Raw genomic sequence first — 24,836 nt, forward strand, 5'->3', positions numbered from 1 at the left:
TTCATACATCATTTGTGTGTAGAAAGGTTTTTAATGAATGCACCATTTAATAAAAAGAAAAAGAGAATCATCCAATCTGACTTATCAGAGGAAAGCTATGGAACGTCACTTGTACAGTAAAAGAAAAGAAAATACATAGTGAAAATACTAGTTTAGCAATATGAAGTCCAGGGATCCTTAATTTAGATGTAAACATGTTTTTGTTAAATTAATGCGACCTCTTGTCTACATTTCATGCCGACACAACCAGATGTTTTGCTCTCATATGGGACAGAACATGTCTTTAAAATGGCCATAAAAACCAAAAATGCACATAAAAATGAATTTTTTAAATCACATTTGTATTTAGAACACAAAACTCATGGATATCAGGACTTTCAGGTTGTTGATACAGCAGCTTCTTCTGGGATGACATCATTTAACTGAATGAAATTCAGAAAAATAGACAAAAGATAGAACACAAAGACTTAAAGTACGGGACCACCCGGGATTCATGCGTCAAGACTTTCTTTCTCTCCCCGGGTGAGTTATTTACTGGTGAGAATAAAACTTCATTTTACATCTGTCCTGACACTCAACAACATATTTATTGATTTGACCGCGAAAGCAAAAGAGCCAACAAAGTCTCACCAGCTGCACTAAATGCCACGCTTGGATGAAGAGGAGGGAGGGATGGCAGGAGGACTCATAGGGAGCTGATGCTGAGGAGGAATCTGTTGTTTTCTCTCCTCTTTCATTGCAGCGTTCATTGTAGAAATTGTAACAGTGGTTTGGTGAATGTCATGCCTCTGATCTCAGGATGTGGTTCTCCGTGGCCTGGAGAAAACTTTTACTTTCCGAAACAAGAAATAATGTGTCACACAACACATCCTCACATGAGCAGATACAGATGCTACGATTATGTATTTCAACAGTGGTTGTCGATCCGGGGTTGTGAAACAGGAAGGGTCCCGGAGGGCGTCCCAGGTCAAGTGGGCCCCTGCTACACTAGTTACTACAAAACAAATACACAATAGTGACACCATAGTCAGTATTACATTGTACTCTCACACTGTGCATTCTAGTATCTTTAGCTGAAAGTAGTGTGATAAATGTTACACTCAAATGAACAGAAAAAGGTTAAAAAGCGCACTAGGGAGGAAATAAAGAAGTTTGGACACACCCAAAGAGTGGATCACAATTTCATGTTTATTTTGATAGCGGGCTTCATGTGAAAGGGGTCGCTCATAGCAACGCATGCACAGATAATCATGACCTTGAAGGACGGAATTAGTTAGTTTCATGGTTCACATCCTGTCTCTCTCTCTCTATCCGTCCATCCATTTAAACTAACCACATTTATGTAACTCAGCCTATCCCCGCTACATACACGACCGTTCAAAAGTTTGGGGTCATCCAGACAATTTCGTGTCTTCCATGAAAACTCACTTTTATTTTTCAAATGAATTGAAAATTGAAAAGAAAATATAGTCAAGACATTGACAAGGTTAGAAATAATGATTAATATTTGAAGTATTAATTTTGTTCTTCAAACTTCAAGCTCAAAGGAAGGCCAGTTGTATAGCTTATATCACCAGCATAACTGTTTTCAGCTGTGCTAACATAATTGCACAAGGGTTTTCTAATCAGACATTAGTCTTCTAAGGCGATTAGCAAACACAATGTACCATTAGAACACTGGAGTGATAGTTGATGGAAATGGGCCTCTATACACCTATGGAGATATTTCATTAGAAACCAGACGTTTCCACCTAGAATAGTCATTTACCACATTAACAATGTATCGTGTGTATTTCTGATTAATGTTATCTTTATTGAAAAAACAGTGATTTTCTTTGAAAAATAAAGACATTTCTAAGTGACCCCAAACATATGAACGGTAGTGTATGTGTACAATTGGTTCCACTTGCCAACCTACAGTATATATTTTATGAATATAAAGTTGAATACCTTCCTGGAGAATAAGTGAAACCATGTTGACCCGAGTCAAACCGGCCTCAGTCTTTTGTGCTTCGACTGTGGGCCATGTGTGTGTGTGTGTGTGTGTGTGTGTGCTGGACATCATGTGATTTGTCATCCAATCATTTCTTCATCCGCTTCACATGTGGAAACATTTATATTATTATTCAGAGCTGTCAATCAAGGCCCCAAAAAACAGTGTCCACACCCACGTGCGCCAGCCCTTGGGATCATGTGTGTTCTTAAACACACAAAGTGGCGTATTCAGATTATTTACTGAAGTAAGATATACTAATACCTCATTGTGAAAATATTGCATTACAAGTAGAAGTCCTGCATTCAAACTTTATTTTAAAAACTGTATTTACTCCCTTTGAGATGTAGTGGAGTAGAAATATCAAGTGGCATGATGTGGAGACAGCCAAGTAAAGTACAAGTGCGTAAACATTTGTATTTAAAGTAGGCCATAGTAGTAAATAGTTACATTCTACCACTGCTCACACACACATCTGAGTCATCTCCACCTGTGGACTTCTAGAAAGTGCCTGTTTCCAACTCCCGTCTCTTAATGATGTCAGGAACAACAAAGTTCACCTGTTTAAACACATCTACATTTTATTACTTCAGCAGTGCATTTACAACATGTTAGTGGTACAAATCAACCAAACACACAGTAAAAAGTGGATATTCTTAAGTAAACCTATCAGCACGTTGTCAGGTATCTTTGTGACATAATCACGTTTGATTTAGGCATTTATTTGTGTGTGTATGTCGTTAACCCCGTAGCCCTTTTATGTGCTATGACCAGCACAATGTCATTAAAAACAGAACGATGCGCACGCACATGTGGTGAGAGCCATTATGCCAGAGTAAAGCATTTAAGGTCTAAACACGAGACATTTCAGTGGTTAAGTGCACTTTGGAATGTGTCCTCACGTCCAGAGGGCACGGCATTAAGCTGCTTTGAATTAATAAAACAAAGTATTCTGGATATCTGACCCCGCGATGCCAAACCATTGATCTGAGATCAGCAGGGCCTCAAACCAATCAGGAAATCACATCACAACAACTGCATCCTGTTGATATCCGATAGGCTGCAGCTTTGGACCACCGGTCCGACCACATTTAGCTGTGAGAAGACGGGTAACTGGAAGAGACACCGTTGCAGATTCTTTCTGGTTTGAATTGTGCCCAGATGGTTTTGATTGGTGATTGGCCTGCATCAGTTTCACATGTTGAAATCTTCACAATCCATAATTACCAGCAAATAGTTAGTTTGATGAGATTTATTCCCTCCTTCCGTATTTTAATCTAAAAACTGGACAAAGCGACTGTGTTTTTACTTTAAAAAAAAAAGAAGTATAACCCTTTGTACACTTCATCCTATACATGAACATTCCCTGCATATGAAATGCAGCATTTACTGTACCTCCCTCCAAAAGTAGCAATGTTACACAAAGAAGTGTCAGATATTTGGATGAGGAGATCAACCACGACTTTTCTCGTAAACATTACACAATATCTTTCTCTTTTAACGGCCTTCACTTGTTCCACTTTGCACCTTAAGTAAAAAGGAAATGGCAAAACAGATGATAGTTCATGCTTCCATGAAAACATTTCACTGTTCAACATTGCTGCGCAGCAGAAGCCCGCTGTATCAAGACTGTGGAAAATAAAACATACTCAAACCTGCGTAGATAAACTATTTTCAATCAATGATATTATTTTACAAATAAGCCAATGAATGAAAATATAGTGAAGGAGCTCAGAGTGTTAAGGCAGTCTGGGAAATGGGAAAAGATGAGAGAAGACTCAGGAGACGGATGTGCTACAGAAACTCAAAAGGGAATTGTGGACTTTAAAAGTTGATTGGAGAACTCACTCGTGTGTGAAACCGGTGAAGAAAGCTGGGATCACTTTGAACATCTGCATTACCACAAACCTTTCTTTAGAGAAAGCAGGAAGATAGTTGGTTATCTTTTTCATTTTAATTTGCTCTGAATGACACCAACAGTGCAGGATGTTCAAGCAAAAACACAAAACTTTCTCTGGCTTGTTTTTGCTACTTTTCTCTTTGTTTTGGCATTTTAAATTGAATATCTGAATATAATTGAATATTTATAGCTCAACTGGCTGATAATTATTTTTTCTCCTCCCTCACATGGACACAAACTGTTAAAAGAATGTCATGCGGGTTGAATAAGTTTCATAACAATATAGTGGGCCAGACAACCTTTGACAATTTCACGTCAAAAATATAGGGGCAGAGGGAATTCAACAGTTTGCCAAATTTGAAGGCACACTAAAAAAACGTTTCACCTCTTTAAGTATAAAACATGAGTCGGTAAAGAGAAAGGTTTCAGGACACTTGGGAGGTCACGGACTTTCTGGATTGAAGAGCAGGCGTAAAGATCAAACCCCTCTGAGAGAGACACGACATCGGAAGAAAAAGCATATCTGGCATGGATGGTTTGGTGTGTGTGTGTTCATACATGTATTAACCCTGATGGTTTGGTGTGTGTGTGTACATAGATGTATTAACCCTGATGGTTTGGTGTGTGTGTGTACATAGATGTATTAACCCTGATGGTTTGGTGTGTGTGTATACATAGATGCATTAATGTTGAAACAACCTTTGGCAATAAGCATGGACACACAGGCATGCATCATATGTATACACCCACTGTGTGCAGGCCTGGCGTTCAAAAGTCCATCTTTATCGACGCATCTGCTCTCTATTCTTCATATTCACTTCATTGTTGACTGCAGTGACCATTAACCTTTTCAAAAATCTTTGTATAGATGTAAAAATTGAGTTTTGCAAGAATTGATTATTGTACCTGACATATATTATCTTGTTGGAGTGACAGCAAATACAGGACTGTCTCAGAAAATTAGAATATTGTGATAAAGTTCTTTATTTTCTGTAATGCAATTTAAAAAAACAAAAATGTCATGCATTCTGGATTCATTACAAATCAACTGAAATATTGCAAGCCTTTTATTCTTTTAATATTGCTGATTATGGCTTACAGCTTAAGAAAACTCTAAAATCCTATCTCATAAAATTTTAAGATTTCCTCAGACCAAGTAAAAAAAAAGATTTATAACAGCTGAGTGTTTGTCAAGGCTCAGGAAACCCTTGCAGGTGTTTCGAGTTAATTAGACAATTCAAGTGATTTGTTTAATACCCTACTAGTATACTTTTTCATGATATTCTAATATTTAGAGATAGGATATTTGAGTTTTCTTAAGCTGTAAACCATAATCAGCAATAAATCAGAATAAAAGGCTTGCAATATTTCAGTTGATTTGTAATGAATCCAGAATGCATGACATTTTTGTTTTTTTAATTGCATTACAGAAAATAAAGAACTTCATCACAATATTCTAATTTTCTGAGACAGTCCTGTATATGCCAATCTACACATCCAGTCCAATATTCACTGTTTCTATGTTTGTTTTCATACGTCTCCTCTCGATGTTAAATGTTCCACTGAACTCCCCAGCGTGTTGCTCGCCGTGTGCGCCGGTCCTTTGCTGCTCTGCAGGAAATGTGAGAGTGACTGAGAACACCTGGTGGACCGTTGTGGCCGGAGATCAAATTGATGAGAGCGTAATCTGCGAGCCGGAAAATAACAACACAATGAGCTCTGTATAGATTTACTGTTGGGGATAATTCTGTGGCGAGTGATGCACATAGAGACGCCGCCAACAAAGCCGAGGAAGAAGAAGACCGCGAGCGTGAACATGAATGTAAACAATGCATTGATTGAAAATATAAAAAATATGGATTTATGAGGAAAGAAATGCACTCCACATTTGGGATACACGCAATGTGACACTGAACGCAAGCAGAACTTTTGTATGTGAACATAAAACTCCACAGGCCACCTTAAAAAAGGAGCCGAAAATGACGACAACATTTGAGTCCAGTTGTTCAGCTGCTGATCATCGACTGACTGAACCCTCGGTAATGCTATATGACGTATAATAAGGCAACACGGTGTATGTTTATCACTCAAAAGCCATTCCTACGTAATACTGTGAAGAGCAGCTGCCTGTAAATGAAGAATCAGTTTGTCGACGTCTCCGTCATTTTCTTCATGTGCCGGTTTCAGAAACCCGAAAGACGAACGAAGCCTCCGGGAGGAGGAAGTTGTTCTGATCCACGACACGGCAAACCTGCGCCCGGACGAGCCTCTGAGGGCGGACGGAGCCTTTTCCAAGCTGACCTTCGACCCGCATCGAAGACGCGCGCGCTCTGCGATTCGCTCTGGCGAAGAGTCCCGTCGTGACGTCGTCCCCAGATGTTCGCTCAAAGATGCTCACAAATGTTTCCATTTCCCTCGCTCCCACGATTCAGTCTCGTGGGGAAAACAATCAAACGTCAAATCATGAACTTCTGAGAAGGCTGCGGCGCCGTCAGGGCCATGAATGTTTTAAACGACGCACGTCACACCGGCGTCCTCCACGTGGCCACAGTTGGTTTTGCCCCAGCCGGAAAACTTACACAGGTGGATGGTGTCTTCGGCCCCGCCGCACGCCACGTCGTCCATCCAGATCAGACCGGTACCTGCGCAGGAAGGGGGAAATCGTTTAGACGTCGTTGTGTACGAAATGGATCGTTTGGATAAAGTCGCAGTGAAGGCGTGCAGCTGGACGCCGGGAGGTTGAGACGAGGAGAGACGGGCATTCCTGACACGCTATAAACATGATTGAAGAAGCGTGTTGGTCGTGCTCGTCTTTCCTCTCTGGCTTTTCTAGTTCCTGTTTTGTTCAAACTCGCAGAGTAAAAAAAATACTAAATATATATTTAAATCATCCACAAGTCCAATGTGTGTCAATCCTCAACAATATTATTTTCTCCATTTTTTTATGTAACACTGTGCAGCTCTTTTAACTGATATGATGATTTGACATTTGTTTTCGTCTAAAAATTTCTCGACTTGTTTTTTTCTTCTTTTTACAAACCAATTGGCAAAAAAACCCAGATTCATATTCTTTATTTTTTCTCATACTTTGTTAAAGGAGTGCAGAAGTTAACATAAATGTACACTTGTTTTCATATGAGGTGGTTCATACTCATAAAGAATGATGGTATAGTAGAGAATAAGAAAATAAAGGAAATAATAACCATAAGAATATAAAGAGGGAAACAATTTAAGACAAATGGGGTAAATAATGTAGTGTTGTATGACGGCGGTAATAATGGTCGAGAAATTCCCTTTTTTAAGACACACGAGTAAAAATGTCCTTTGCGAGAAAAAGGGACATCCTAAGTTTTCTTCATCAATAATCTCGAATCAGCGCCTTGCAGTCATGTAGCAGTTTACATCCGTCCAAGATACTTGTGTGAAATTGTCATATTTTGCATCTGGATTTGTGTTTCGTGAGGGCATAGTGACCTTTGACCTCCGACCACCAACATCAAGTGCCACATTTGAAGAAATCAGCTGCAGGGCGTTCCTGAGATACCGCGGTTACGAGCATGGACCGGAGAGACGGATGGACGACAACATCCCCCGACTGGCGTCGATCGGAGGCAGAACCGTCGCATCTGGACCTCGACATCAGCCGTCAGAGTTCTGTGACGGCTCACTCATGCAAACATGTATTAAAAAGTGTGCGACTGCAGCCAAGGAGAGGGAACGTGTCGGCTGCTGGAGCCGCTTGTTAACCACGAGCAGCTCCAGCAGCCGACAGCCGACGGAGGAGAGCGCCACACACACACACAGGTGCTTTCCGTCAGAATAAATCCTATCCACTCTGTTTTATGGATTATAAATCACATTTAAACTCAATATAAACACACCCTGAACCCAAGGAATGATGCTGACGTCGTATTTCTTGCCGCGACGCAGAAAGCAGGAGCTCCTCAGCAACACGTTGTAGCGTCTATACGCAGCTCGTGTTCTTCTTCTCTTCTCACATTTTAAGAGCTCGTCGTAGATTATAGTAATTTCCCGGACAGAGTTGTTGAGGTTAAACTGTTATAAGGAGTTTAAAGGTTGTAATTGTGTTATTAGATGGGGAGATATAATAAAGAAACGTCATCATTAGGGTGTATACGAGTCTTCTGATAGAGACAGCGAGTGCTCCTCACAGCGATGCGGATGAGATAATACGGGATCTGGTAACACGACGCAGTTCCAGCTGGTGAGCAGAGCTTTTGGCCTATAAAACGTTGGTTCCCGTGACTCACTGGAGGGTTTTGAGAAAGCCCCTTCAGTTTTTCCGAGGCTCGGCGGAGATGGTGCTCAGCTGTGAAGGAATAAGTGCTGATAATGCAGTTTATTTATGCGCTGGAGGTGAGAAGAGAGGCTGACTCATCAGTAATGCCGTGAAAGCGACATCTGGAGTCTTGTAACATCTCCGCTGCTCTGCTCCGCGTCACATTTGTTTATCGCCGGGCCGTGCGGAGCAGTCGGCGAGGGAGTCAAACAAAGTGTCGTGCTCAGAAAAACAAATGAGACAGAGAAGTGAAACCGACAATATAACAAACACGATGTTGGCAAAGTCGCGGACGAGGAAGATAAAAAGCACACAATCAAAATTCACATAAAATAAAGAAGGATAATAAAAGCACCAATGCAGCTTCAGGCCATCTGGCTCATGAACTTCAATAATGAAAACCATTATTTTTTTCTTAGAACTGGCTACAGGTTCAAGGCACGGTCAAGATCAACTCAAGGCATATGAATTATCACCTCATCAAGGGCCATCTGAAAAACGATTACTCGCCACTGAACCAATTTTATGAATTATTTAAAAAGTTAAAGGTCATGGGTGGGGATTCTCTGTACATTATTTATCTACATAAGTTAAGTATAGTAACCATCACACGTCTTGAAGTTCAGCCATACCACATATATTAAAGTGAACAAACCAATTATCAATGTATTTATCTATTCACTGTCAAACTATTTAATGTGTAAACTGTGCACTTTTATAGGCTCGCTTGTGTTTCTGTTTATATACAGTAAAGGTTTATTCTTATGTACAGGTTTAATGAAAAGAGATCAAGAACGTGAAAATATGAGACGTGATTGAAAATCCAATAAACCATACAATACACAACACCAAAGAAAATCTCCGTTGGCTTTAACTTTGAGGGGTGAATGATTCTTCGTTCAATATCTGACGATTCCCCTCCCGGTTGATCGCCCTGCGCCGTATTTAATTGATTGTTTGAAAGGCAAAGTCTATTTTGTGATGCTTATGCAACACATGTGACATTGAGCCGAAGCAGACATATCAGAGAACTTATGTTATGTCTGCAAAAGACAACATGTCACGTGACAGCACGTCCTTCCACTTGAGTTGAGGCTCGACTACATGTGTGTTCTTGTGTTTGAAGAACCGACTGTATATGTTCCCTAAAAAGTGTTTCGGAACTGATCCGTTTCCAGTTCTGCTCGTTTGAACTCTGGCCTGTTAAAACTAGAATGAGAGAAAGTACGACGTTTTGAAGACTTATCATTGGACACGTAAACTTCCCGCTGACGTAATGCAAGTTGAATCTAAAATGTCCTTCAAAGGGTTTTACAATCTGTACAACACACGGTATCCGTATATACACAAATTAAATGTAACTTTAGTTGGGAATCCAAGCTCTTCCAGGCCAAGGAGATATACATTATTCCTTTTGTCCACAAACGATGCACATTTTTGTAAATTCTGATCAAAATGATGCATTTAAAAGCTCATATCTGCAAATAAACAGCATACAGCTGAATTTCTGGCGACCCCATATTCTCCCAGCGGTCCTGCTTTGCTTCACAACTAAACATCAGGGAAGAGAAACTGGCTGCGGATTGGACCTCTTCAAAGCAGCAGGAAGCAGCAGGCGCACGTGTCTCCATGCATGCGTGCACATGGACACAAGGTATGCTGGGAAACACGAGCCCCAGCTGCTCGGCTGCTGGGGCTTCTCAGGGTTTGCTTTAACGGACACGGGCCTTTAAGTTGTTTATTCTGCATCTCAACACACTTTTACTGCGCTGTCTGCGGGCCGGGGGGGTTCAGACCGCTCGCATCGAACTTACGAAAGTTATCACAAATACGTCTTGAATTCCCCTCGAAACATCCGTGTGGGATTTTAAAGGAACACCCAGGAACCATTTAGAGAAGATCGTAATGATTGGAAGGCTGTGTGAATAAATGTGCTGACTAAAAACGTCACTAGAAGAGTCCTGGGTTTCGTTTCAGAGCACTTGCTCTAACCTCGATAACTCTCCCCGAGTGCCGATGTCTGTGTAACCCACTGATTGGCTCATGGAGGCAAATAATTTAATCGGCCAATCCAGGACCAGAGTCCTGATAAATATCCGGGTCAAGGAAGGTCACTTCCTGTTTTGATTGGCGTACCGGACAGCGTGACCGACGTACCTTTAAATGTGATACCCCTTGCAGACAGCGGTTTTCAGGTGGTCAGACGCAGATGACCCCCGCTTGGTATCAGATGGCGAGCTACCCACAAGTTTGATCAACATGGATGACTGCCCACTTTAACCAAGTTTATTTTTCTTTCTAAATATATGTGTGTGTTACTTGATTTATGTTGAAATATCAGTAAAAACCCTTAAAACTGAACTATTTGATTTGTTTTTTTCCCACAAGAATTGAGCTCCGTAGCCGAACCTGTTGACAAGTCCACAGACTTTGGTTAAAATGATTTAAAAAATAGAGCCACGGGTTACATCTGCGTCTTCTCACCGGTTGTAAGGCGGAACAAGCTCTGCTCTTCTGCTTCCTGAGAGGAATCATTGTTCACAGGTGCCAAGAAAGCAACTATTCCTCACGCATGTTTACAGTCTATCCATCATTGTGTAACATTTATTGCCTGTAGTGTAATTGTGCGATGTTGGATTATTCTGTCCACACATCTATATATGCATTGTGCTGTAACTCTGTTACGTGACATCTGCTGGACTTCTCCGGGGAGAGGGATCCTCCTCTGTCGCTCTCCCGGAGGTTCCTTCCCTTTTTCATTCCCCTGAACATTTTGGGGAGTTTTTCCTCTGAGGCATTTTAGCCTCCACTAAATAAATTAAATTAAATCAAATTAAATCTATTAGTTTGTGATTTCTTTCAGTTTTCACCATTACGTTTTTTTCTTCTTGCATTAATTGAGATTCAAAGGATAGAGGCGTCGTCAATTGTACAGATATTGGTAAATTAAACATATGTTATTTAAATAAAAAGAAGAAGATGAAACTTCATTCCAAGCAACTCAAAGAAAACACGATTACATGGTTAAGATTCATATTTAGGAAAAGGGAAGAGGTTTTATAAAAACCTGTGAATATCTGAGGCATGGTTTCATAGTTTAGTTTTTCGAGAGAATACAGTACTTAATAACAAAAGAAGAACAATTTGTTTTTATTTTTGCTTGCAAAACATTTTCAAGCATCTGTTTGGCTCTTTTTGTTTATTGTGTCTCTAAGTGAGATTATAAATACACTCCCTCTAGCATCTCTGTTGCTCTGGTGGACTAATGAAGGATCCTATATGCATTGCAATAATGTAATTGTATTTATTGGGAATTTATTATTGCAATCCTGATTCTTTGTATTTGCCTAATGGGGGTATTGTAGTTTGTAATGTCCGTGTCTTGAACCCCAAATTGCCCCTAAAGTGGCTTTGGATCAATGTGTCTGTCAAATGCTGCCATGGCATGTACAAAAAAAATATTTCATAAATATTTAAATAGAATGTATCCAACAGTTAGAGGCCAATCTGTGTCTAAGAAATGCCGGAAAAGATGTTCCGCATGTAACAAGTTAAAGGTGATTGTCTCGTCTGAAAAGATGTATTTGAATTGCAGATAGTTTAAAATTGGATCCAGCCGCGACGCTAGTGAGTCCTGTTGAGGTCGTCCCCGGAATCAAAAGCATGTTTCCCGACAATGTTCCAGACTTATTGCTAAAAACTCTTCCTGGACAGAATGATGTAAGGCCGACTTGATGAATTAAATAAAATGGAGAGAGAGAGAGAGAGAGACAGGGAGAGAGATGGATATGACCCCTGAGACTCTTTCTTGACGACATCTGGCTCACATGATTTTCCCCATAAAATCTCGATACTAATCCCTGCAGCATTTTAGCGCATTGTTACTGCAACAGCATAGAAAATACAGAGTTAGTAAAAATCAGAACGACTACCATCGGTAAACTTCATCACGGATATGTGCTGTTGACAGAGATATTTATGTGTTATGTTTATTGCTTACCGTATCTTTAACTAAACAATCAGAGGAGCTCCAGACTCCCCCCACCCACCAGGTTGGGTTGTGTTGTGTGGATAAAGGATAGATATGATAACGAAACAGAGAAGGAATCAACATGTCCTCAGTCCCAGTTCCATCTGTTTTGTTGTGTGTGTGTGTTGTGTTCAGCTTTCAATAAAAGGCTGAACCAAGGGGTGGGCTCGGGTTGAATGGAGGTCGTCGCAAGCGGAGTGTCGAAGCTTCCTTTGATCAAGTTCAAAGATATACTACGTTGTTCAAGATTTTTTTTTTCACCTCCTTGAAGCTGTGGGATCATTTGTTTTAACTTATTTCCTGTCTTGATAGTTTTTTTTTATTCCACAAAATGACCACTGACCCATGAAGGGCTTAAAGGGGCATAATCATAACATCATCTCCTCTTACCGTAGTGAATACTGGTGTTTACTTTAAATACAGCCGATACATTCACTAAATCTGTGTTTTAAGTTTTTCTACTTAACATCCAGAGAGCGTTTGACATCTACATCGTTCATCGTAGCAGAAACTTCCTCGAGATAGATGTTTACAGATAACATCTTTTCCTTGAAGGCATGTCCAGTCGTGAGGTCATAAAGTGGAGAGTGCGATGCGTCACAGACATCTTCGCAGACACGAGCGGCACAAAGGGAAGGTTTGATGGACTCTCGTGGATCCTCGCAACTATGCAGCCACGAAATGCCTTCATGCAAATGTGAGTGGCGGCAGACGTTTCCCCACGTGGAAAACATATTTACACACCTGAGAAACGGAGCAAACCGCTCTCTCTTTACTGAAGGAATAAACTAAATGAACATTATTTGACATCTTGTTGAAATTGAATAGAGAAGAAAAAGAAGGCAGTCATTACTCCCTCACTTTGAGTTGCATTTCGTGCATCCAAAATATTATATAAATACCGTTTGCTATCATTATATTAATGTTCATTGATTGGCCGTGTTTACAGACTGTTTATCATGAGCGTTTGAGTTTTGGACTCGCATCAATGAATCACATCTCGGATGATGAGGCTAAATGGTAATTACACTCCAGCGTACTGGACAATCAACAATGCAACTGCAGATGTTATCATCGTTTGCTTGCCAGCTGCGCTAATGTCGGCTTTGGGAGTCAGTTGATGAGAATATTTCATATATACACTCGATGGCTCCTTATTTTAAAAGACTGAGTCTACAGTTCCATGTCTCATGCAAACGGTCTGCATCCTAACAGCTTTTGATCTATTTAACATCAAAGAATTCTGCCAAATCCGCCGGTCCTGGATCCCACAGCCGAAAGCGGAATCCAACGGTTGCACGGTCGGCAGGAAAACAACGGCTTGTGCATGTTGGAGTGTCGACCGTCTCGTACCCTGTCCGAAGCGTCCGGTCTTATGGACCTCAGCGACTCCTCGGTATCCCAGCATCCTGCACACCACGTCCCCGTCCTTTTTGTCCCAGACGTCGTCACACACCGTCCCCCAGCGCCGCTCGTGGAAAACCTCCACGCGACCTTCGTGAGGGCCCGACCCGTTCACCAGCCGCACCAGGGTGTCCTCCACTGCAACAGACACAAGCCGACATGAACATTCACCACTTGAAGTATTCTGTTGCTTTTTAGTCATCTGATTTTCTTTTTCTTTGTATGAATTAAGTTGAATTGCATAACATATATCTTATCCTTCGACTGTACTGTGCATCTGACTGCACTATTTTTTACTTTGTTGTACTATTTTTAACTGTTGGTTTCACGATATGTTTTGTATGTTTGTGTATGTATTGTATTTTGTCCTTTCTGTGGACACCAGGAAGATTAGCGGTCGCTAAGGCGTCAGCTCATGGGGATCCAATAAATAAACAAATAAACAAATAAACCTAATTATCTGCATGCAATGGGAAGTTTGGTAAAATTAAAACAAATACGCATGAACTGCCATTCATCCACATTTTCTTCTCCAATCGAATGTGTTTATTGGAGCCTCCAAGAGATGAAAGGTTTGCGGCGGACAGCATCACACTCCTTAGCGTGCAGAGAAAATGAGTCTTCATTATTATTCCAACACCACAACATGACTCTCTTTAGCCATCACTTGTTGGCATGATTATTTTAATTGCGAGTGTTTTTGAGTTCAATAAAGCCTTGTAAATCAAACCAATATGACAACATGAGACGATGAATAGCTTGTTTTTAACATTCTGACTACATACATTTAAGATCCAGAAACCACAGAAATAGTCTTTGATTCCAAAAAGAAAATAAAGAAAATGATTCCCATGTGAAGTCACTTTTTCTTTCTTCCTCGAATGTAAAATCCCCTTGTAAAAAGTTTAGCGTTTCAAGAATTTGGAACTGGAAGTAATTTCTGTGCAATTGTTGACCATCATCTGAACATATTGACCTATAGACTGACAATACTCACTGGAATTTGGATTACCGGTGGAAGGATTTTTAAATTCAAAACTTCCACAACTTCAGTCTTGAAACTCTCTGCATCTCTAAACTTCATGCGTCTGTAAACGAGTCACCTTGTTGGACAAAACTCCAGCAAGCCAAGAAAGAGACTCTAGAAAGAAAGAGACAGAAAAAGGCTCTAGAGTCTAGACAGAAAGAGAAACTCTAGACAGAAAGAGACAGAAAGAGAAACTCTAGACAGAAAGAGACAGAAAGAGAAACTCTAGACAGAAAGAGACAGAAAGAGAAACTCTAGACAGAAAGAGACAGAAAGAGAAACTCGAGACAGAAAGAGACAGAAAGAGACTTCAGTCAGAAAGAGACAGAAAGAGACTATTTTACTGTCTAGACAGAAAAATACTCTATAGACAGAAAGAGACTATATAGACAAAAAGAGACAGAAAGAGATAGAAAGAGACAGAAAGATACTCTAGACAGAAATAGATATAAAGAGACTATTTTTACTGTCTAGAGTCGAGACAGAAAAATACTCTCTAGACAGAAAGAGACTCTAAAGACAGAAACAGACAGAAAGAGAGAAAGAGACAGAAAGGGACTCTCTCGACAGAGACCTGTACAGGAGAAAACGACCCTGAGCAGGTGTATATTAAAACATACCTGCTCAGGGTGAGAATAAGGGATGTAGAGGCACCTCACCTTCATTCTCTTTCTAGCCTATTCAGCTGGGAAGTCCACATTTCTAAATCTGAACCCTGTCTATTGCAATAAAACTGTCACAGACCACTTGATCTTTGTGAATTAATCTTTAAAGTGCTACTACATTTCTAGAATCAATAACCTTGGTAAACACTTGATTGTTTGTTTCATTGTGAAACATGCAGCAATTTGATTTATATCAGTTTGCCATGTACACACGATTTACAAATAACCCAATATAAATCACGGTACTACAAAACAAATGAACAGTCAAATATAATAATTATTAAAATACAACATGACAAGAAACCCTCTATTGTGTTCGGTTTGAGACAGTTTGCTGGATTCAGGGTTAGAGTGCCTTGCTCAAGAACTTGCATACAGGAACGTATAATATTATGCCGTATAATTGACTTGATGTACCGCCTTTCTCACACACACACACACACACACACACACACACACACACAAAGTGCTGGCGAGTAGATCCAGGCACATTATCTGGACAGGATATTAGGCTCATCAGACCATCATAAATTCGGATTGTGAACCATTTAACTCTCATTAGACAGCCAAGTGGTTTGCGCTCACTAGCCCACCATAATTTAATACCTCCCATAACATCAAACTTTCATATCTGCAGCAAATATTTTCAGAAAATCAGCAAATTGAAAGCAGAAATTAGGAGTACTTTTAACCTTCTGCTGGTATTTTTCTCGACAAATTTAAAGTGACGGAAAGAGAGGAGAGCAATGAGTGCTAGAATAGCTCATACGTTCAACAAGGAATGAGTAATTGAGTACTCAATTACCTGGAGCAGATGTTTGAACCATTTGTTAACTCGTCAAATACAAAACACTCTTTTTTAAATTCCTATTAAGTTGGTTAAACCTGGAAGACTCTGGCATAAAGATGAAGACGTATCAGTTATTGATATGTCTTTTAATTCTTTTAATAGTAATTTTTTGTGATGGCGCTATAAAGTTACCCTAAAAACTTGTCTTTAAGTCACTGAAAAATAAACTTAAATGAACTGCTTTTATCTTGTTACACGTGTTTTTGGTTCAAGGGAAACAGGATACCGACAACAACGTATTTACACTTATAATTATGATGTAGTCACAAATGTGACCACTTCTCCCGAACATGAATACTACATCAAACACAAAACCACTGAGCTATAAGGGCACTTCAGAGTTTCCAATGTACTCGTCTTTGAACTGTAAACCCTCATACAAGTGATAAGATAAAAGAAGAATACTAATAATCAATCCATGGACTTTGCGACGAGACTGTTAATAAATGCATGATGTTAACAAACAGCATGTTTTAAATTAGGTACAGCTGGTTAACCCTTATCCTTAAAGACTTTTCCAATACAACAGATAATATACAACCACTAATTTATAAAAGTACATTTTTCCTTGCACGGTTTCCATGCAAGATTTACTTGCGTGAGCTCTGCACCCAAACAGGATGATGTTCAAACCAAATAATCAGACATGTTCTCATCGTACTCTGCTATAACACTAAAGTAACTCCACAAAAAAAAGTTGCTTCTTTATTCTTATTCCTCCGTGGATCAACGTGCAATTTCAGCATTAGTCTGTCAGTGTCAGGTTCTTGTGACGGGGTGAGGCTCAGGCGCAGAGAGACAGGCTGGACGCAATATGAATAACAAAAAAGCACTCTTTAATGAGGCAAAACAGTTTACAAAAAAAAACAAGGTCCAAACGGGGCAGGCAGAGAATCCAGGTGGGGGGAAGGCAGGGTCAACAGGCAGAATCAGGAACACGGACAGGACGACGGGAAAAGGACACGGAACTAGAGACGACAATCTGACCGCAGACAAGGGAAAGACTGACACAATATATAGGGGGGGAAACACAGGTGTACGACATCAGACTAACGAGACAAGAGTGGCTGAGGGCAGGTGCAGGGAATTAAACAATTAAGACAGAGAAGACACAGAGGAGACACGGAACACAGGAGAAACAGAACAGGGTGTTACAGTCAGCATCATACTCAGTGCTTGAAATGAAATAAAGAAGTGTTTGTTGCAGCCTATGGTATCCCTTTATACTATTTAATATTATGTGATAGGATGCATAAGCCTGGAATCAACACCAGCTAGCGGGGCAGGCAGGTATGTGAGCAGAGCGGCGGCTTTGCATCCAGGTTTTAGGAGAGTACCCCAGTCAGGATGCTCCCTGCTGAGTCATTTACTGCAGACATCCGTCTCTCCTACACGCTATTTATTATGTGAATACATGTTTTTTAGATTTAATAATGACACCTGCTGGGCATTAGTAGGCTTTTAAAAGACATTTTAGAGACATTACAAGTGACAAATAATTGGCTTGGGATTTTAGAGCTCCTCCCCCACCCCACCACCACCACAATGGGACAGCAACAACAGTGGCTCAAGGCTGCTCATTGTTTGGTGAAACCCTTTTCTGGCGTCATTCACCTTTGTTTCCAAACTTATAGAAAATCAACAATGTCAAAATCACAAATGTAATTATTTGGATTAAAAAAAAACAAGACTACAAAAAGCTGAATTAATCTTAGAACCAAGACCTCAAGTTTATGTAGTGAATGACTAAAAGTCTAAAAGTCAGTCACTACAAACGTGTGCGCAATCATGCATGGGAGAGTGAAGTTAGCAACCCAAACAAATACTTATAAAAGTAATCATGCATGAAAAGAATCAAGAGTCCCGGAGGATGAACTTATCCTGTCTCCTTACAGTCTGACAGCTCTCATGTTCACCTGAGACCGCCAACAAAGGAGTTCTCCATAAACTCACTCATTCGGACAAGAAGCCTTCTACCTTTCTCGTGCATGAGAGATAATGACCTTGGGAAAACTAGATGAGCCAGCTTCAAGTGTTGGGGGTCATCCAAGGGGTTCAAGCCTCAGAGGCCACAACATCACCTACAACACCAGACTGCCGATGCGTGAAGAGCTCCAGAACAGGGAGTGATCGCTTCTTACTAATGTTTATCTGGCAGGCAGGAAGGATCTGGACTGAATGTCTTCAGGACAACAGATAACCAGCTACAGCTGTTCTGAACATGGCCTCCTCATTGTTGTCTTTCACGTCGTTTGCTCCTCTTGTGTCTTGTGTGTTTCCTTCTTTTGACTTCTCTTCCTGTTAATGTGCTTCTAATTTGATTTTCTTTGCCAGTCTTGCACTCTCAAAATGTGGTGTACCACGCAAGTGGATTTTTAAACCAGTGTGTGCCCGTCAGATGGTCTGTGTTTTACATTTTAAAGTATTAGTTGGACATTTTTGGAACTACCCTTATTTGCTTTGAAGGCAACTGAAAGGATATAATATATTTAAAATAACTTGTGTTTTTTCCCAATGTATACTTTAAAGGTTTGAGAAGCTCTCGACGCATTTGCATTGGATGCCATGTTACGTCATACCTGATGCAGCGTGTCTGATTCACAAGCTATTAAAAGAGGCACCGACTGTCATAGTGTTCATCAATGAAGAGCCTTTGACCTGAAGGGGGTATGTTAATGGTTTGACAGCTCGAGAAAACCGCTTTACCTTCCAGATGAGAATTATTTGAAAAGATTGATGCCACTCTCACATCTGTTTGATTAACAAGAGCTTTAGCCAGAAATCGCTTAGCTTAAAGACTGGAACGAGTGAGCCTGAACACACCTCGACAGCTCACTAAGAAATGATGAGGAGATTTCCCAATTCGATTCAATATCGATTCATTTATGGATACTATTTCCAGTTTTAGTTGAATATTAAATATTAGCAGCTGTACAAGGAACTCTCTAGCATTATTAAAAATAAGTATTCGAGATTTGTGGTATTTACACGATATTTTGCACATATAACATCCAGCCCTTCTCTGTCTTCATAGTTTTTAAATCTAAATTGCAACCAGACATTTGCATTAAAGCTGGGCGGTGCGGTGTAGCGGCTCCCGTCCTGTTTTGATTCAACGGAGGTTCGCTATATTCTCGCACACGCAGCTCTCGTTGTAATAACCTTGACCGGGGGCCGGGCCACGCAGGACCAACGGGTTTAAAGATTGAATCAATATTGGATCATTCAAATGAAAAGCTTAACCTGGGTCTGATACTGCAGGTACACATGTAAAATAACAAATCAAACACTGACCTCTCTGTTTTAAAGTGTTCTCAGCAGGAGTAGTTCTGCATGTGTGTTTGATTAGCTGTAGCTGCGAATTCGAAGTGCATAACATTTGATTAAACTACACTGTGGGGGAGCCGGGTTGTTTTGTTCCAGCAAACAGATAATTGAATTCAGCAAATAAAAATCGAACATAAATAATTCGTGCGAACTGAAGAGTGGTAAGTAATTTAATATGTATCGTCAAATTTCTGATTATGTTCCTCAGTGGGGATGTTGGAGAGCTTTTAGCTTAAAACAATAATAACACTGTGTTTTTATTAGTCCCCGAGCCAAAATCCATTATATTCGGGTTCCTGTAGCTGCGCGATTCCATTGTAAAAACAGCCGGTTGAGTGTTGGACCCTCGAGATTAAACTGCGAGAGCTTTATGTATGTGTGAGTGTGGTTGTGTGTGTAAGCATCACTTCCAATAGCTCTTGAAATAAGTTAACTGTCAAGAGAGAAATTACACGAAATAGCCAAAAAATGAAAAAGGAGGAATTCTAATAGGGAAATTGTTGGACTTTGGCCTCAACTAATGTCAGACATATTTCATGTCATACCCTCAGCTAAGGAAGACGGAACAGGACATGATATCCTCATCCCTCTCTGTTGAATTCGGGAAACATTTAAAGATGTATAACATTGCGTCTATCTGCTCTAACATAAGCCACCGTCTTTAGTATGTCCGTCTCGGGAGCTCAAACCTACAGCGTACATCCAGGCCACCTCGGGTGCATTAGTTTGAAGGGCTACGCATTTTTTGGATACTCTCGGAGGTGAATGTGAGCAGCGGGTTAATAGATTTATTGCATGCTTCTTGAGACCCAGCACATACATGTGAAACATGTGAAACACCGAAGACAGTTAGGATGCAAACGACTGTCACTGCTGGACCAGGAAGTTGAATGCAGAGTTGTATGACACGTCTTCTCACACCACCATCAATTATTAGTGGTTACAAGACGCCATGCAGCCAATACGTAGCATAGCAGTTTATATGGTACGTCAACTGTACTCTGCATTTTGATCAAAACAAAACAGAAAAAGTAACACCTGGAACACTCTATGTTTTACCCAGAAATACTCATTGTTCCCGTGCTGTCGAGGTTTTCTAAAGATTATGACCCTTTGACATAACTTCCCTCGTGGCAGGTTCATTTTGTGCTCACGCCCGACACGTGTGGACGAAACGTCCTTTTTCCCCCCACAGACCAAACCTTCAGTCGCTTTGGGTCACTCACCTCGGTGCTCGTTCATATCGGTATGCAATGTATGCTTTGAAGCGTAAAAAGATCCGAGTCATTTTTGCATCAGACGATAAGTCAGCCGCGTGAGGCTTGTGACGAGGCTGTGGTTCTGTGTTTCTGACAGCCAGCAGCATGTGGCCTCGCTCTGAAACCTCAAAGCTGTGTGTCTTGTAAATGATGTGAGGAAAGAATTATTGTTTGACATTTCTCTAACAGGCAGAACAAAAAAGGAATTTAGATGGGCGGGGGTCCGTGTCTATTTGAGAAAAAACACGATGTTACAAAGGAAGAACAACACTTGTGGCGAATAAACAAACATCTGTGGTTTTGCGGGTCAATGTGTTTTTCTTTCTCCCAAGTTGGTGGTTTCAGATTACTCGGACAGGACATATGTGTAATGGTTTTCATGTACACTTAGCTTTGTGGTTCTCCATCAAGTGTTGGAAACTTTGAGATTACGGTGATAATAAAAGCAGAACCCTGAAACTTCCACGGCTCTTTGTACAGGACATCAGGTGTGGCAGAGTTAATGAGGCCCATAAAGTCTTCAGCTCGTAACTTACGAGACTCATATTGCCAATGTTGTATTATGTGCGCTGATATATGGGTTTGTATTACAGGGTTTCTTTACTGCGTGGCCGTTAAGGGTAGAACATCTATATATTGTATCTACAGTTTTTATTTGATTACGCTTTTGTAAAAATTTACAATTTTAAAATGTCAATAAATCAACCTTGGTTTAGAATTGGAGCAGAAAACCTCCGTTAGCTGTTTGTCACTTGTTTCTTCACACCCTCACACATCAGCTCTTACCTGTTTTCTCTCCTCTGTCTCCTCTCTCCCCCTTGGGCCCTCTTTCTCCTCTGTCACCTGAGGACAAACAGAAAAACAAACTGGAAATCACACAGACGCTACAGGAGAAGTGTATTATATTTAGGTTGTTACACTTATAATAACATAATATCAATAACACTGTAACATGTGATCAAAATGTGAGTTTAGGGGGCAGCATTGTTTTCTTTGGTTTTTGAATTTTTTTAATACTTGATATTTTATTTAGGTATTTTTACAGAAATACAACCTTCAAAAGTAAGAATGCATGGTAATAATAAAATATAAAAATAAATAAAAATAAAGTAAAAATTAAACATGCATCCAGCCAAGAAGGGCCATAAAGAAACACACAAATAATTCTTAAATTATTTTAGTTTTTTTATTGAATCCTCTCTTTTTTTGGTTATTTATCCTATGTTTTACACTTTTTTCTATAAATATGTATAACTAAAATGAGCATCATCTGAAAATCTGTACATCTAATGTCCATTGTCTGAAAGACATCTGTAAATGTTGAATTGATGCCTGTACTTTTAATTAAAAAAAGAATGAACAAAATATATAGTCATCACATAAAAAAAAAAAAAGCCAACAACTAACTAACAGCAGGGCACGAATAAAAAAAAGCCAATAACGGTGGACCTACTCATCAGTTCAACATGACGCTCATGACAAAACCAATAATGTGTACCGTCTTCAGACAACGGCAACCGCCACATCGCACACATGGGGGCAGAAATGTGAACTAAGACAGAAACAGCTCAACCGTCAACAGGTTTAGATTTTATGGCAGGACAGAAAACCATTCTGCCCCGTTTTGTGATATAAGCATAAAATCTGAAAAATCAGAGGACAACCACCCGGGCGTCCGGTGCTTATTTTAACTCTAAAAGTTGTGGTTAAATGTTGTTTTTACGTGAGGAGAGTGAGGTCGAAATAGAGGAAGCAGAAAAAGAGTGGACAGTAGAAGTGAAATAAAGGGACCAGTGTCAACATCATTTCTTGGAGTGTCTTTACTTGAAAATCAATGCGAGGAAAAAAAATCCTCCCATTTGTGGTTTCTGCTAAATGACGGTATGTTTAAGCATGACACCTTCCTCCAATCAGCATCTTGGAAACATCTGTTTCACATTTGTTTTTATTTCAAATATGATTCTATTTCAATCTTGGGGGAATACCGTCTGAAGCAAAAGGGCGAGGGTTTATTTCAGTGCCATTTGTTGCTAATTTTCAGCCATGAGGTTAGAAACCACAAGTGTGTTTATGCCACGAAGCTATAAGAGGATGAGCTTCACGTCGGCATTCATCCCACCCTTCATTTTAATTTTAATTGCACATCCAAGACCACAGTGGCAGCTGCCAGGCGAGGTGGCACGATGTCCCATGTGTGTGTGTGTGTGTGTCCACGAGTATCAAACGCCACGCCCGGCCTGTCACGGGGCTCAGCTGCCAGTGTCCTCCATCGTGACCACATCCTTAACAACTAAATAACAGGAAAACCCAAACACACTGGTGAGCCAGAAGAGACAGCGGAGGCCTCGCTGGATGTCAAACGGCACCAGAGAAGCTGCTGGTGGCGACAAATAGAAGTTATGAGTAAATGTGGGATGTTTTAGCTCTTAATTGCTTCACAAATTAACACTTTTAGCTATGTTAGCGGCTGTATGGATGGAGAAGTTAGTCTGTCGGTCCCCGAACAACTGTTGTATACTTTGTGATCACATTCTGTATATACTTTACATGCATGGTGCCCAGGGGGGGGGGGGGGGGAAGGAGATCCTAATGATTTTGAGGCTCCACTGACTTTTCTTCTTGAGCGACAAGAAGGTTACAATTTAAATATCTCCACGGATATCATACATACTTAAAAAAAAAAAATTTGCTTCATTGGAACTCAGTTGTGCTCAGTGTCACTTAACACATGCTGGCATGCTATCCAGATACACATATGTAATTTAGTATCGTCATAGGTGCTAGCTTGGATGGACTATGTTTTTTATTTATATTAACAATAAATGAAACTAGAACGGGCACTCGGTAGAGCGCATACCTTCGCATATCACAAGATTGGGCATTGAATTATGAACATTTTGGCATTAGTTGCATGCCAATTGGACAAAAATGTATCGTGCTATGGTAAAAAAAAGATGTTGACCTTTCCATGACCTTGACCTTTGACCCGATTGATCCCAAAATCTAATCAAATGGTCCCCGGATAATAACCAATCATCCCACCAAATTTCATGCGATTCGGTTCAATACTTTTTGAGTTTTGCGAATAACACTCATACAAATAAATAAATAAATAAATAAATACACGGCGATCAAAACATAACCTTCCGCATTTTCAATGCGAAGGTAATTAGATTGTTTTGATTTTACAGCTGGCAAAATAACTATATAGTTCAGATTGAACTATATAGTTATTTTGCCAGGGGCAGGGATGTCTATGTGTACAGATTGTAAAGCACTCCGAGACAAATTTGTAATTTGTGAAATTGGGCTATACAAATAAACTGAATTGAATTGAACACACAAATACGGTTCATTCTTCATCTGTAGCAGGCAGCTGTTTACAGTGAAACAATCAATAATCACAAGCTTGTTGTAGAGTTATAAGAGAATAAAGAGAATAATCAATACAGCTTTAAACAACAAGAAATGACGGACACTATTTTGGCAACTCGGCTGATGCTGATGGTGCTTTACAAATCAAAGAAAAACCAACACCTAACGCACTCTCTGCTCAGTCTATCCACCATTCATCTGTAAAAAGAAACCAGGAAGCTTTCAGTATCCACAGCTGAGCAGCTGCCTTCAGCCGAGGCCCCGTTCACACCACGGTCCACACGCTCCTCACCCTCGGCCGGTTTGTTGACGGTGGAGGCTCAGACAGACGTGTTGTAAACAGAGTGTAGATGGACTAACACCCACAAAGGACCTTGTTTTCTTCATATTCTCTCCATTTGTCTTGAAAAATACTAATTGTGTGTGATGTTTTCAAATATTTACACAATCGACCAAACAATGTCGCCGGCACCAGGCCTTTCTGAGCGGGCTTTTCTCTCCGCGTCTGCTCGGACCCGGTGGCTCCTGCTGCTGAACCGATTCACTCCAAACAAATCAGAAGCTCGTTACAGCGAATCAAAACACGCAAACGACGATTTACGACAAGAGAACATTGCCTCTCGCTTCTTCTCATGTCACAAACACCCGACACAAGTTTACATGGAGTGGAATATGATGCTTACACTATTTTAGATGAAACAGGCCC

At 40.3% G+C, this 24,836-nt stretch overlaps 1 protein-coding gene across 4 annotated transcripts in view; it reads right to left on the reverse strand.

Annotated features, from left to right (window-relative positions):
• Positions 1 to 1,165: 1,165 nt before the first annotated feature.
• scara5 (scavenger receptor class A, member 5 (putative)) overlaps positions 1,166 to 24,836 on the reverse strand; it is a 67,923-nt gene continuing 44,252 nt past the window's right edge. For 3 of the 4 annotated variants that reach the window (XM_056428084.1, XM_056428081.1, XM_056428082.1), the window contains 3 exons: positions 21,542 to 21,598; positions 13,577 to 13,765; positions 1,166 to 6,535 (listed from right to left, as the gene is read on the reverse strand). In XM_056428084.1, the coding sequence (XP_056284059.1) occupies positions 6,402 to 6,535; positions 13,577 to 13,765; positions 21,542 to 21,598 (380 nt within the window). In that variant the 3' untranslated portion in view covers positions 1,166 to 6,401. Of the gene's footprint in view, positions 6,536 to 13,576; positions 13,766 to 16,282; positions 17,237 to 21,541; positions 21,599 to 24,836 lie in introns of those variants that run through there. The other variant, XM_056428085.1, reaches the window with a different exon arrangement.

The sequence above is a fragment of the Pseudoliparis swirei genome, chromosome 12 (assembly GCF_029220125.1).
Source record: "Pseudoliparis swirei isolate HS2019 ecotype Mariana Trench chromosome 12, NWPU_hadal_v1, whole genome shotgun sequence".
Taxonomy (NCBI): Eukaryota; Metazoa; Chordata; class Actinopteri; order Perciformes; family Liparidae; genus Pseudoliparis; species Pseudoliparis swirei.